Here is a 15,228-nt window from a genome sequence, read left to right on the forward strand (position 1 = left end):
TGATTGATTACTTTATTGATCCCTGAAGTAAAATTACAGTTTTACAGCAGCAATTCACAAAAAACTAAAGAAGCCTAAAAGGCGCAATTTGCAGTTTTCCTGTAGCGCTCTATTAAAAGCTCAGGGCAAGACAAATAAGAAAAAAAACAGGTTACAGCAAATGACAACATGTCAAATTGTAAAACATGTAAAATTCACCTAGAACACCTTGAATGCTCTTGACCCGTGCCTCTTATTTTATGCTTTGCGTTGCTACCACGTTACAGGATAATTGGATATTTGCATAAATAAGCAGGTATGCAGTTGAGCCTAATAATGTATGCACTTGTATTGTTTATCGTGATTTGTACAATATACAGCACTTGACTCTTAAGATGCTATTAACTTTTAGCTCGCAAGGTGTCAGTGCACAACCAGCTAATGCCTCTTGTCTTCAAACACATACTTGCCTTTCACTCTTTATGTGCTGCTTTCTCTACGTAGTATATCGCGGCTGGGAAACCATGGTGTTGTTAACTGTGGCATAGCTACAAAACTAACACACGAAATATTATTAATATTCTGTTAGAACGCTGCTGTAGTGCCTGCAAATGGAACGAAGAGGACGCGCATCATGGCGGGAGCGCCACACACAATTTATCCTTGTAGCAGTTTTGCTGGCCTTTGAAAAAGCCGTTTCGGAGCATATACGATGGTCTTTTACCGAGGAGCAGAACCACGGAGCCTTGGTTGGAAATATTGCAAAGGATATACATATTGACCCAATTGTCTTAAAACAGCGAGGATGTCGTATTGTAACAGCGTCGGGAGAGTCAATGTTTAATATAAATCAAGATGATGGAGGGTTGTATGTGAACGACAAAATTGACAGAGAGGAGATTTGCGACGGAGGCGGCAACTGTTTAATAAATATAAAAATTGCTCTTGAAAATCCACTAGAGATTCACTACGTATCTGTTGAAATTCTAGACATAAACGACAACGCTCCGAGTTTTATTCAGAAAGAGATACATTTAGAGATATGGGAGTCTGCCTTACCAGGTACTCGATTCCAGCTCCAGGCAGCTCACGACCCGGATAGTGCCAGTAATTCAATTCAAAGTTATAAGCTGAGTCACAACGATTATTTTCGCCTAGAAGTCAAAAATCGTGAAGATGGTAAATTTCCTACTTTGATTTTACAAAAGCAGTTAGATAGAGAAGTTGCAAAGGAAATTAACCTACTAATAACTGCGCTAGATGGCGGGAAACCACCGAGATCAGGAACAACTGGCATAATCATAAATGTGTTAGATATTAATGACAATGCACCGGTTTTTACTGAAGATGTTTATACTGTTATGGTGAATGAAAATATACCTATAGGCACGACATTAATGCAGGTAAATGCCACAGATTTGGATGAGGGTTCCAATGGGGAGATCGTTTATTCAATAGGTAATGTAAATAACAAACTGCGAGAATTTTTTGAAATACACCCAAACACTGGCGAAATTATCGTGAGGGGTCAGTTAGATTTTGAGGTTAAAGATAAATATGAGATCGATATTCAAGCATCTGACAAAGGATTTGTACCAATGACAACAGATAAAACTGTAACAATAAAGATTGTAGATGTAAATGACAACGCGCCGGAGATAGAGGTGACATCACTTTCAAGTGTTATATCGGAAGATTCCAGATCTGGCACCACAGTTGCTTTAATTAGTGTGACTGATTTGGACTCGGGAATAAACGGAAAAGTTTCTTGTTTAGTACCGAATGACATGCCTTTTAAGTTAATTCTATCAACACATGATCGTGTTTACTCATTGGTAACAGCATCGTCGCTTGATAGAGAAACTGCATTTGAATACGATATTACAATACTTGCAAAAGACGCAGGAGAGCCGTCGCTGTCCTCAATAAAAATTATAAATGTACAGGTATCAGATGTAAACGACAACACTCCAGAGTTTTTACTTTCCCCATACACTTTTTATGTAATGGAAAACAACCTCCCTGGCACGTCTTTACTTTCGGTATCTGCTTTCGATCGAGATTCTGGTAAAAACGCTGTGATCAGCTATCAGATATGGAGACACAACCTTAAGCAGTATACCTATGAATCTTTTGTAAGTGTAAATTCTGAAAATGGCCAAATATATGCGCTTAAGAGTTTTGATTTTGAAACAATAAAAACGTTCCAGTTTCTTGTTGTAGCTACTGATTCTGGAACTCCGTCACTTAGTAGTAACGTGACAGTGACTGTATTCATTCTAGATCAGAACGACAACGTTCCAGTGATTCTATATCCAGTCAGTGCTAACAGTTCTGCTGAAGGTGTGGAGGAGATTCCTCGTAATGTAAACGCAGGATATACAGTGACTAAAGTAAGAGCCTACGACGCAGATATAGGATACAATGGCTGGTTATTGTTTTCCCTGCAGAAAGTGAGTGACCACAGTCTTTTTGGTTTGGACCGCTATACAGGTCAAATAAGAACACTTCGTTCATTCACAGAGACAGACGAAGCCGAACATAAACTAGTCGTCCTGGTCAAAGACAATGGCAACGTTTCACTTTCAGCTACAGCGACTATGAAGATAAAAGTTCTGGATCCCAAAGAAGCTTTTGCAGCTGACGATGTAAAAACTACAGTTAAAAATGATGAAAAAAATAACGTAACACTGTATTTGATGGTTACACTGGGACTGGTTTCATTGCTTTTTGTTATCAGTTTAATTGTGCTAATTATAATGCAGTGCTCCAACTCTACAGACTATTCATCCGAATATCTGCAAGATTTAAAGTATGACGGGACATTATGTCACAGCATCCAGTACAGATCCGGAGATAAACAATACATGTTAGTTGGGCATAGAATGAGTGCCGGTTCTACTTTAGGTTCTAGTAGTAATGCAAATACTCTAGTGGTACCAGATCGCAGAAGAGCTTCTGGAGAGGTAAGAGCTATTTCTAAGTCATGTTAAGGTAAACGTTTCAATACATGTAAAATGTTGTAGATTTGTTTATTTACAAAGCCCAATTCAAAATAGTACGTTAAATAATGCAAAAATCTTAAAGTCATAAAGTATCAGAAGTAAAAAAAAAAATAGAAATGACTGTAGAAAACGTACAAAAACAATATCTTATGTTTTACATTAAAAAATATATATATTTTTTTATTTATAAACAAGGGCCTAAATGTATTCCAAATGTGACGACTTCAAAACGTTCAAAAAATTGGGACAGGGTAATATTTACCACTGTTACATAATCTGTAATTATAACACTCACTCGTTTGAAGATAACAGTTGATACAATTTGAAGAAGTATTTTGTCCGATTTTAAATCTTCAGCTGTGTCCTTTAATAAGCATCATAGGTTACCTTAAAATCTGCATACATATTTAACAAGTTACAGTTGTACCTTACAACCCAGCGTCAATTGGTTCTGGGAATGGCGTTGAGTTTAAAAAGGGTATTTTTCCCATAAGAATGTATATGAAAAACCTGTTAATACGTTCCATGGTCTCGTGGAACTGCATATATTTCATTATATGAAGTATATGACCCCTTGTGATCTACTAGGGACATTTCACTCGGAAATCAAGTTACTTTGGTTTAACCACAATTATTAGTAGTATAATTACGCACTCTGAATGCTGTCTCGGCTAACATGGCCGAGATATGAACGAATTTTCTATCAAAATGAAACAAGGGACGTATGTATCATGGCCTAAACTTGGATTTGCGGCACTATTGTTTTGGATTAAGACTCTAGCACTGATAAGATATTCGGTTCTGGAAGAGCAGAAAGACGGCTATGTGGTTGGCGATATCGCAAAGGATTTAGGAGGTGATCACAGAACCTTAAAGGAAAGAGCATTTCGCGTCGTATCAACTACTGGAGAGTCTCTGTTCAAGCTAAATCAGAATGATGGTGTCTTATATAAACAGAAAAATAGACAGGAAAGAACTGTGTGAGAAAGGCATCTCGTGCTCAGTTAATCCAAAAGCTGCTCTCGAAAATCTCCTAGAGATTCATTATGTTGTAAATGATACGATCATACTCCGATATTTGCGGAGAAAGAAAAACAATTGGAAATATCATAAAACCTCTTACCTGTTTTACGGTTTCAGCTACAAGCAGCACTCGATCCAGACAGTGGTACAAATTCGGTGCAAACATTTAAACTCAGTCATAATGAATATTTTCAAATCGACACTAAAAACCAAGAAATGGGTGGAAAAATGCCTTTCCTACATTTACAAAAGGGAAATTAATCCCAGCTGCAAACTCATCCTCACAGGGGCAGACTGAGAAAAATCCCCGAAGTCTGGCACCAGTGAAGTAATTGTTATAGATGTAAATAACAACAGTCCTGTTTTTACGAAAGACTCGTACCATTCCAAGTTTTTTTTGAGAATGCGCCGATAGGTACCACGGTAATACAGGTAAATGCAACTGATTTAGACGATGGTGTTAATGGTGAAGTTTTTTTTTTCTTTTGGACATGATGCGGACAGTAAAGTGCGCAAACCTTTGAAGCTGTCTGCGGAAAAATTAGTTGTAAAAGGCAAAATAGATTTCGAGCCCAATATGAAAAGGCCTAATATAAAAACGACATTTAGGTATATCATTCTTTATGATTCGAATAAAGCAACTGCACCTTTAACAACAGATAAGAGCATACACATTGTTGACGTAAATGATAACGCGCCAGAGGTCGAAGTGACGTTATTTCGAGTACAATTGAAGAGAATTCCAAGTTAGGAACTACAATAGCACTTACACTCCGGTGTAAACGAAAAAGTGTCCTGCTTGTTACCCGAAGATGTACCTTTTAGGTTAATACAATCCTCACAGGAAAATATTTATTTATTGATAACTGCGTCGTAACTAGATACAGAGAAAAATTCACAATATAATAATATAATTTTCGCAAAAGACGCAGGAAATCCGTCACTATCGTCGGTTAAATCCATCACTGTTCTGGCATGCACATGTTTTCTGTATCGGCGTGGGGCAATGATTCAAATTAAATTGCTATGATCACCTACCAGATTTTAAGAGAGACTGACAAGGGTCTCTTAAAGATTTGTTTATGTCTATGTATTGTAACAATATTTCTAAAAACCTATAGATTTTAAAATTATCAATGCACTAGTAAACAAAAGGTTTTTTTTTTACTTTACAAAAGTAAAAAAATATATATGTAAAAGTTGAAAATTACTGGCTACCTTTTTTTAATTTTACAAAAACAATTAGAGAGGGACTGCAATCCTTACCCATGAGCTCCTCCTTACAACGCTGGACGGTGAAAAACTCCCTAAAACTGGGACTATACAAATAGTTGTAGATGTCCTAGATGTATCGATAATAGTCCAGTTTTTACGAAAGACTCCTAAATCAATAGATTCAAACATTTTTATTAATGCACCAGTTACCAGCCCCGAAAAGAAAAAAATATATATGTGAAAGTTAAAAATTACTGGCTATGAGAGGCTTTTTCACAAAACACAGGTGCTCTTAAACGAAATATCGCCTCCAAGACAAACGTAGCTACCACAATATGCAATTTTTAAATAAAAAAGATATTACTGAGGGTAATAAACACACTATGTGATACTCCCCTTAGTTGCTTAATCAATCAACTTACCAAATTGATATTTCAGTTTAGTTCGACATACTTATACTCAGAATTACTATCAGTCCTGCTGAATATAAATTTAACTTTAAACTTTTTTTTTAAACTTTTATAGCAATAAGCAATATAAAGTATACTCTTAGCAATTTTACTAACAATAGTGAGCAAAAATTAATTTACAAAATTAATCAATTTATTGTAAGCGTTTGTTCGCAATTGCTGTAGCCAGAAGTGGCATAACCTGTTAAATTATTATGCAATTAAATGTAATAATCATGTAGAATCTAAGTTATTGTTTTTTTACCATAGCATCTTAAAAAGGGTCAGGTAAGCGCTTTCATAGTCTGTGAAGTTTAACCAGCGTTGTCTGCGAACAGTGTATTACTTTTAGCAACAGCGAGTGTGGTTGTCAAGGCTTTTTGCGATTTTTGCGAAAGATGGGCAAAAGTTGCATTTTATTTAATAATAACATAACAGTACTATTGCCCGAATGTAAATAAAATTAAGCATTACATTATAAGCAGTAAAATCGGTGAAATTTATTTTTGTGCAGTAAACTATGAAATCACAGGGTGGCAGTATAAACTAAACTAACGTTGCTATGCGTTGGCCGCTCTCGTGTGCTACTGCCTCATCAGTTGGTTAAAGCCTTCTTGCTCAAACAATGCACCTTCTAATCTACGAAAGGCATTTCTATTCAGACTAGATCACCTACTTCTGATCAGCCACAATAACTTGATTAAAGTGAATTTTAGTAAAAATAATATGTTTAATTTTTTTTTACATTATTTTAACGTAGTCAAAATCGGGACGAATTTTTTGAGAATGGAACAAAGGTGGTATGTGTCATGGATACTGAAGCTTGCAATATCGCTGTTATTATGGAAAAGCACTCTGGCACAGATAAAATATTCCCTTCTGGAAGAGCAGAAAGATGGAACTATGGTTGGAAATATAGCAAAGGATCTGGGTATTGATCACAAAACCCTAAAGGAAAGAGGATTTCGCGTCATATCGGCAGAGTCTTTGTTCAGGATGAATCAAAATGATGGTGTCTTGTATGTCAACGGGGAAATTGATCGGGAAAAGGTATGTGAGAAAGGGATCTCGTGCTTGGTTAATCTGAAAGTCGCTCTTGAAAACCCCTTAGAGATACATTACGTAGCAGTTGAGATTGTGGACATAAACGATCATGCTCCGATATTCCCGGATAAGGAAAAACGTCTAGAAATAACGGAAATTGCCTTATCCGGGTCACGGTTTCAGTTACAAGCAGCACGGGATCCAGACAGTGGTACAAATTCGGTGCAAACATATAAAATCAGTCACAACGAACATTTCCGAATTGAGGTTAAAGACGGAGGATTGGATCGAAAAATGCCTTTCTTAATTTTACAAAAACAATTAGACAGGGAAAGAAATCCTACCCATGAGCTCCTACTTACAGCGTTAGACGGTGGAAAACCCCCTAAAACCGGGACTATACAAATAATTGTAGATGTCCTAGATGTAAACGACAATAGTCCAGTTTTTACGAAAGACTCTTACTCTGCTAAGATTGTTGAGAACGCACCAATAGGTACAACTGTAATACAGGTAAACGCGACAGACACGGACGATGGTTTAAACGGTGAAGTGTTTTACGTGTTTGGTCATGATGTTGACAATGACGTGCGTGATATTTTTAATTTAGATCCTGTTACAGGGGAATTGTTTGTGAATGGACACATAGATTTTGAACAAAGGGACCAATATGAGATTTACATTCAGGCATCGGATAAAGCAACTGCTCCTCTAACAACAGATAAGAGCATTTTAATACACGTTATTGATGTAAATGATAATGCACCAGATATTGAAGTGACGTCATTTTCGAGTACGGTAGCAGAGGATTCGAAAATGGGAACTACAGTAGCACTAATTAGTGTAAGTGATTTAGACTCCGGTGTAAATGGAAAAGTGTTTTGCTTGTTACCTGAAAATCTACCTTTCAAGTTAATACAGTCCTTACAGGAAAATACGTACTCGTTGACAATTGCGTCTCTGCTTGATAGAGAGAAAATATCGCAATACAATATCGAATTAGTCGCCAAAGACGCAGGGGAGCCTTCATTGTCGTCTATTAAAACAATTACAGTTCTGATATCTGATGTAAATGATAATAGTCCAGAATTTTCCTTTAGCCCATACGTGTTTTATGTAAGAGAAAACAATGTACCAGGCATGCCCATGTTTTCCGTATCTGCTTGTGACCATGATTTAGACAAAAACGCCATGATCACCTACCAGATTTTCAAAGACACAGGCAAGGAAAACAAATTTTCTTCATTACTAAACATAAACTCTGAAAGTGGAGAGATGATTGCACTAACAAGTTTTGACTTCGAGACAATCAAAACATTTCAGATTCATGTTGTTGCTACGGATTCTGGAACTCCATCACTGAGCACCAACGTCACAGTGAACGTTTTCATTTTAGATCAGAACGACAATCCTCCAGTGATCTTATATCCAGTCAGCGCTAACGGTTCTGCTGAAGGTGTGGAAGAGGTTTACCGCGATGTAAATGCAGGATATCTTGTGACTAAAGTGAGAGCATATGATGCGGACATAGGATACAATGGCTGGTTATTGTTTTCACTCCAGGAAGTAAGTGACCACACTCTCTTTGGTTTGGATCGCTATACAGGACAGATCAGGACCCTTCGCTCATACATGGAAACCGACGATGCCAACCATAAACTGGTCATACTGGTTAAAGACAATGGCAATGTTTCACTTTCAGCAACAGCTACCGTGATTATTAAAGTTGTGGAGCCCAAAGAGGCCTTTGCTGCTTCAGATGTTAAAAGCACGGCAGGAGTCATTGAGGAAAATAACATTACATTTTATCTCATTATTACCTTGGGCTTGGTATCAGTGCTTTTTGTCATAAGCATACTCATGTTGCTAATAATGCAATGCTCAAAATCCACAGATTTTTCCTCAAAGTATTTACAAGATGCAGCTTATGACGGGACATTGTGTCACAGCATTCAGTATAAATCTGCGGATAAACAATATATGTTGGTTGGACCCAGAATGAGCACTGGTTCTGCTATAGTTCCAGGCAGTAACATGACTACTCTAGTGGCACCGGATCGCAGACGGATAGTTTCAGTAGAGGTAAGCTGTTGTTAAGTTTTTGTATGGATAGTTATGTTTAAGTAAAAAAGTAGCTGAGCAATCACTATTTCAGAGGTTTATTATATGCTTTTCTTGCATTTTTTTTGTTTTGCTTTGTATTGTACTTAAGCTTTATGGTGAATGATCATAAGTAGAGCATAACCAAAGTGCTAATGAATGTATGTGTGGAGCTGCTTGCTTTGGCATTGCTTTTTGAGGTAAGATGTGTTGTGAAACATTTTTAATGTGTTAATGTTTCATGGTCATGTCACAATTACCAAAGTCAGTATCCTACGATTTTGAAAAAAAGCAAAAATAAGAGTTTTTTCAGACACTTATTAAACAATGTGGACTGATACAAAATGCATATGTAAATCTTTTTTTTTGTTTGTCAGTTTGTTAGTTTAGATTTTAAGGTACTGTTACAAATCACTAAAAGGTTCAAGGCTGTATAATTAATACTATAGCCATCTAATGCAGGACTCAGTCAGTATAGGAATGCATTTAGCCACCAACAAACATAAGAACGTTTTCAAATTAATACCAAAACTTTGTTTATTTACTAAGCCTACTAGGTTTAGACCACTTTTTATGAATACATTTGCATTTGTGTAAAGGTACTATTTACATGATGGTGTATATTGGTATTTTATAAAGACATTAGCTGCCATCAAGATGACGTTTTATTGGAAAGTCTACAGTTATTTCAGCAAGACAATGACCAGGCTTATTCTACTATGCTACAACAGCGTGGCTTTGTAGAGACTTATGTGTGATTGGCCTGTTGGCAGTCCAAATCTCAGTCTATCTATCTTGTAAGCAAATTGGTAAAATAATTTTTGTGCAGTAAACTATGAAATCACAGGGTGGCAGTATAAACTAAACTAACGTTTTTATGCGTTTGCCGCTCTCGTGTGCTGGTTGACTCATCGGTTGGTTAAAGCCTTCTTGCTCAAACAATGCACCATCTACTTTACGAAGGGCATTTCTATTCAGACTAAATAACCTACTTCTGATCAATAACTTGATTAAATGTAACATGAGTACATGCTATGTTTTTAATCAGTCTTAACGTGGGGAAAATCTGGACGAATTTTCTTTAAAAATGGAACAAAGGTGGCAGGCGTCATGGATACTGAATCTCGCATTCTTTTTGTTATTTTGGAGAAGCACCATGGCACAGACAAAATATTCTGTTCTGGAAGAGCAGAAAGATGGAACTGTGGTTGGAAATATAGCAAAGGATCTGGGTATTGATCACAAAAGCCTAAAGGAAAGAGGTTTTCGCGTCATTTCAACAACGGTGGAGCCTTTGTTCAGGATAAATCAAAATGATGGTGTCTTGTATATAAACGGGAAAATTGATCGGGAAAAGGTATGTGAGAAAGGGATCTCGTGCTTGGTTAATCTGAAAGTCGCTCTTGAAAACCCACTGGAGATACATTACGTAGCAGTTGAGATTGTGGACATAAACGATCATGCTCCGATATTCCCGGAGAAGGAAAAACGTCTGGAAATAACGGAAAGCGCCTTATCTGGGTCACGGTTTCAGTTACAAGCAGCTCGGGATCCGGACAGTGGTACAAATTCGGTGCAAACATATAAAGTCAGCCATAATGAGCATTTTCTAATTGAGATTAAAGACGGAGGATCGGATCGAAAAATGCCTTTCTTAATTTTACAAAAACAATTAGACAGGGAAAGAAATCCTACCCATGAGCTCCTACTTACAGCGCTGGACGGTGGAAAACCCCCTAAAACCGGCACTATGAAAATAACTGTAGATGTCCTAGATGTAAACGATAATAGTCCAGTTTTTACGAAAGACTCTTACTCTGCTAAGATTGTTGAGAACGCACCAATAGGTACAACTGTAATACAGGTGAACGCAACAGACTTGGACGATGGTTTAAACGGTGAAGTGTTTTACGTGTTTGGTCATGATGTTGACAATGACGTGCGTGATATTTTTAATTTAGATCCTGTTACAGGGGAATTGTTTGTGAGTGGACACATAGATTTTGAACAAATGGACCAATATGAGATTTACATTCAGGCATCGGATAAAGCAACTGCTCCTCTAACAACAGATAAGAGCATTTTAATACACGTTATTGATGTAAATGATAATGGACCAGATATTGAAGTGACGTCATTTTCGAGTACAGTAGCAGAAAATTCGAAGTTGGGAACTACGATAGCACTAATAAGTGTAAGTGATTTAGACTCCGGTGTAAATGGAAAAGTGTTATGCTTGTTACCTGAAAATCTACCTTTCAAGTTAATACAGTCCTCACAGGAAAATACGTACTCATTGACAACTGCGTCTCTGCTTGATAGAGAGAAAATATCACAATACAATATCGAATTAGTCGCCAAAGACGCAGGGGAGCCTTCATTGTCGTCTATTAAAACAATTGCAGTTCTGATATCTGATGTAAATGATAATAGCCCAGAATTTTCCTTTAGCCCATACGTGTTTTATGTAGGAGAAAACAATGTACCAGGCATGCCAATGTTTTCCGTATCTGCTCGTGACCATGATTTAGACAAAAACGCCATGATCACCTACCAGATTTTGCGAGACACCAGCAAGGAAAACAAACTTTCTTCATTACTGAACATAAACTCTGGAAGTGGAGAGATGATTGCACTAACAAGTTTTGACTTTGAGACAGTAAAAACATTTCAGTTCCATGTTGTTGCCACAGATTCTGGAACTCCATCACTGAACACCAACGTCACAGTGAACGTTTTCATTTTAGATCAGAACGACAATGCTCCAGTGATCTTATATCCAGTCAGCGCTAACGGTTCTGCTCAAGGTGTGGAAGAGGTTTACTGCAATGTAAATGCAGGATATTTGGTTACTAAAGTAAGAGCATATGATGCGGACATAGGATACAATGGCTGGTTATTGTTTTCACTTCAGGAAATAAGTGACCACAGTCTCTTCGGTATTGATCGCTATACAGGACAGATCAGGACCCTTCGCTCATTCACAGAAACAGACTATGCCAACCATAAACTGGTCATACTGGTTAAAGACAATGGCAATGTTTCACTTTCAGCAACAGCTACTCTGATTATTAAAGTTGTGGAGCCCAAAGAGGCCTTTGCCACATCAGACGTTAAAAGCACGACAAGAGACAACAAGGAAAATAACATTACATTTTATTTAATCATTACTTTGGGTTCGGTTTCGGTGCTTTTTGTCATAAGCATACTCGTGTTGATAATAATACAGTGCTCAAAACCCACAAATTATTCCTCAAAGTATTTACAAGATGCAGCTTATGACGGGACATTGTGTCACAGCATTCAGTACAAATCTGCGGATAAACAATATATGTTGGTTGGACCCAGAATGAGCACTGGTTCTGCTATAGTTCCAGGCAGTAACATGACTACTCTAGTAGTACCAGATCGCAGAGGGATAGACTCCAGAGAGGTAAGCAATTGCTAAGTACAATATTATGTATATTCAAGTACCTAAACAATCTCTGTTTAAAATGTTTACTGAGCACCATATGTTAAGCTGGCACATCAATTGACATGTGCAATTTTCTTGCATTTGTTGTTTGTAATTTTGCTTTGTATTGGGTTCATGCTTAATGTTGAATGATCATAAGTAGATTATTACCAAAGGGGTAATAGCTGGAGGTGGGGAGTTGCTTGCTTATGCATTGCTTTTTTGAGATAATCATGTCAATACCATGTTTTGTCACACTGTAAGCCCGGATAAGTTCAATCTACTTAAAAAATTTGAGGAAACCGGTTGCCTTAAAAAAGTTAAGTAATGTATAATGAAAACTTGAGTTAGCATAACTTAAAACATTAAGTTATTACACCTAAAAGGCAAGTTGATTAAACTTTCTTTTTTTTGTTATACCAACTGCTTTTCCCAATAATTCTACTTAATATCTTGAGCTCAATGGAAAAAACTATGGATTTCTTCTTAGTTTTCATGTTAATTACATTTTAAATATGAATTACAAATGTTTATAGAAAAACAGACACACTGTAAAACCAAACAAGTTCAGAAAACTCAAAACTTTTGTTGTAACCGATTATCTAAGAAAATTTAAGTTTATGTAATATATGTTTTAAGTATACTGTACTTAACAATTATATTTTCAGTGAACTCTTTTTTTTTAGTGTTCATTTTAAGTTTTCTGAACTTATATATAATATTTACAGTTTACAATATTTAAGTATACTGTACTTAACAATTATATTTTCAGTGAACTCTTTTTTAGTGTTCATTTTAAGTTTTCTGAACTTATATATAATATTTACAGTTTACAATATTTAAGTATACTGTACTTAACAATTATATTTTCAGTGAACTCTTTTTTTTAGTGTTCATTTTAAGTTTTCTGAACTTATATATAATATTTACAGTTTACAATATTTAAGTATACTGTACTTAACAATTATATTTTCAGTAAACTCTTTTTTTAGTGTTCATTTTAAGTTTTCTGAACTTATATATAACATTTACAATTTACAATATTTTAAGTTCTACATACTACATTAGTGTTAGTAATATAATTTGATTAAGGTCCACCAACTTAACCATAACAAAATATATGATAGTAGACAACTTATTGCTTTTAGGAAAAAAAGATAAGTGTGTCAAACTGCTAATCAATATTAGTCAAGATTATTTAAACCAATGAATTAAAAATTTAACATACAAAATTTTAAGCATGTAATTCACAAAACATGAAATAACACCAATGTAAGAATAAGTTATTTATTAAAGTTATAAAACACTTTAAAAACAGGCTGCCATTCCAAAGGCAATAACACAGAAAACAGGCTGCCATTCCAAAGGCAATAACACAAAAAACAGGCTGCCATTCCAAGGCAATAACAACTGTTAGAGCTCGAAATATCTTCTATAATTAAATATTTCACAGTAAACACTCAACAGATAATGACAATGAAAATGTGAAAGACATTATCATTACATTACATGACATTAAGAGCACTTATCCCCCCCCCGAACATCATTCATACCTACACAGCTGTATTGAAAGCAATCAATGTATAACCTTAACACCACCTCCTTGTTTCTACACACATTGTCCATTCTATTAGCTCCACTTACCATATATAATCACTTTGTAGTTCTATAATTCCAGACAGTATCCATCTGTTTCTCTGCATACTTTGTTAGCTTCCTTTCATCCTGTTCTTCAATGACCCCACAGGACCACCGCATAGTAGGTATTATTTAGGTGCTAGATGATTCTCAGCACTGCAGTGACACTGACATGGTGGTGGTGTGTTAGTGTGTGTTGTGCTGGTATGAGTGGATCAGACAGCAGTGCTACTGGAGTGTTTAAACACTGTGTCCACTCACTGTCCACTCTATTAGACACTCCTACCTTCTGGTTGGTGGACTATCCTCAGTCCAGCAGTGACACTGAGGTGTTTAAACACTCCAGCAGCACTGCTGTGTCTGATCCACTCATACCAGCGCAACACACATGAACACACCACCACCATGTCAGTGCTGAGAATGATCCACCACCTAAATAATACCTGCTCTGTGGTGGTCCTGGCCATTGAAGAACAGGGTAAAATGAGCTAACAAAGTATGCAGAGAAACAGATGGAGAAACAATTAGTAATTGTAGAACTACAATGAGCTTCTATATGGTCAGTAGAGCTGATAAAATGGACAGTGAGTGTAGAAACAAGGTCAATGTCATGGCGTGTATGTTATGTTTATATGTTTGTTTATATATATATATATATATATAATTCAAGTGCCCTAATAATCATAATCAGATGTGAAAAACAAACTGCATAAACAATTGAACATCACAGTGAACGGTCTTTCCAGCATTAGGCTGAACATGCTGGTTGGAAAAATATTAATCTGTAATAATTTTGACAGTTGAATAATTCAGTCATTCAGTCATCATATGCTTAAAATTCTCTTCGTCTAGCTTTTAAGCTGTGAAATTTGCAATCAAATGAGCAGTAATATTCTGACGGAACAGACCAAACAATCAAATAACGTTTGACTCAAAACAACAAAGTTAAATTAGTAACAGTTTACAATCGACTGCATTTTTAAATTACTCACTGAAGCACACACGCTCACTGGCCACTCGATTATAGACACCTCCTTGTATCTAATGTGTCTAATAGAATGAACAGTGAGTGAACATCTCTGCAGCACTGCTGTGTCTTATCCAATTGTACCAGCAGAACACACACTAACACACCACCACCATGTCAGTGTCACTTTGTGAACTGTGGTGGTGGTGTGTTGGCGTGTGTTCTCCTGGTACAATTGGATCAGCAGGACACCCCCTAACACTACCACCACCACAGAGTGACCCTAACATGGTGGTGGTGTGTTGGCGTGTGTTCTCCTGGTACAATTGGATCAGCAGGACACCCCCTAACACT

General features: G+C 36.6%; 3 protein-coding genes across 3 annotated transcripts; all 3 read left to right on the plus strand.

The window, feature by feature from the left end:
- The first annotated feature begins 590 nt into the window (after positions 1 to 590).
- On the plus strand, positions 591 to 2,972 carry LOC134314377 (protocadherin gamma-A11-like). The gene has a single exon (XM_062994995.1). The coding sequence runs from the start codon at positions 591 to 593 to the stop codon at positions 2,970 to 2,972; it is 2,382 nt and encodes a 793-aa protein (XP_062851065.1).
- A 3,485-nt stretch (positions 2,973 to 6,457) lies between these two features.
- LOC134314468 (protocadherin alpha-8-like) lies at positions 6,458 to 8,812 on the plus strand. The gene has a single exon (XM_062995102.1). It carries the CDS (start codon positions 6,458 to 6,460, stop codon positions 8,810 to 8,812), a length of 2,355 nt encoding a protein of 784 aa, XP_062851172.1.
- A 1,090-nt stretch (positions 8,813 to 9,902) lies between these two features.
- Positions 9,903 to 12,263, plus strand: LOC134314552 (protocadherin alpha-3-like). The gene has a single exon (XM_062995223.1). The coding sequence runs from the start codon at positions 9,903 to 9,905 to the stop codon at positions 12,261 to 12,263; it is 2,361 nt and encodes a 786-aa protein (XP_062851293.1).
- The last annotated feature ends 2,965 nt before the right edge of the window (positions 12,264 to 15,228 follow it).

This window comes from Trichomycterus rosablanca, chromosome 1 (assembly GCF_030014385.1).
Source record: "Trichomycterus rosablanca isolate fTriRos1 chromosome 1, fTriRos1.hap1, whole genome shotgun sequence".
NCBI lineage: Eukaryota > Metazoa > Chordata > Actinopteri > Siluriformes > Trichomycteridae > Trichomycterus > Trichomycterus rosablanca.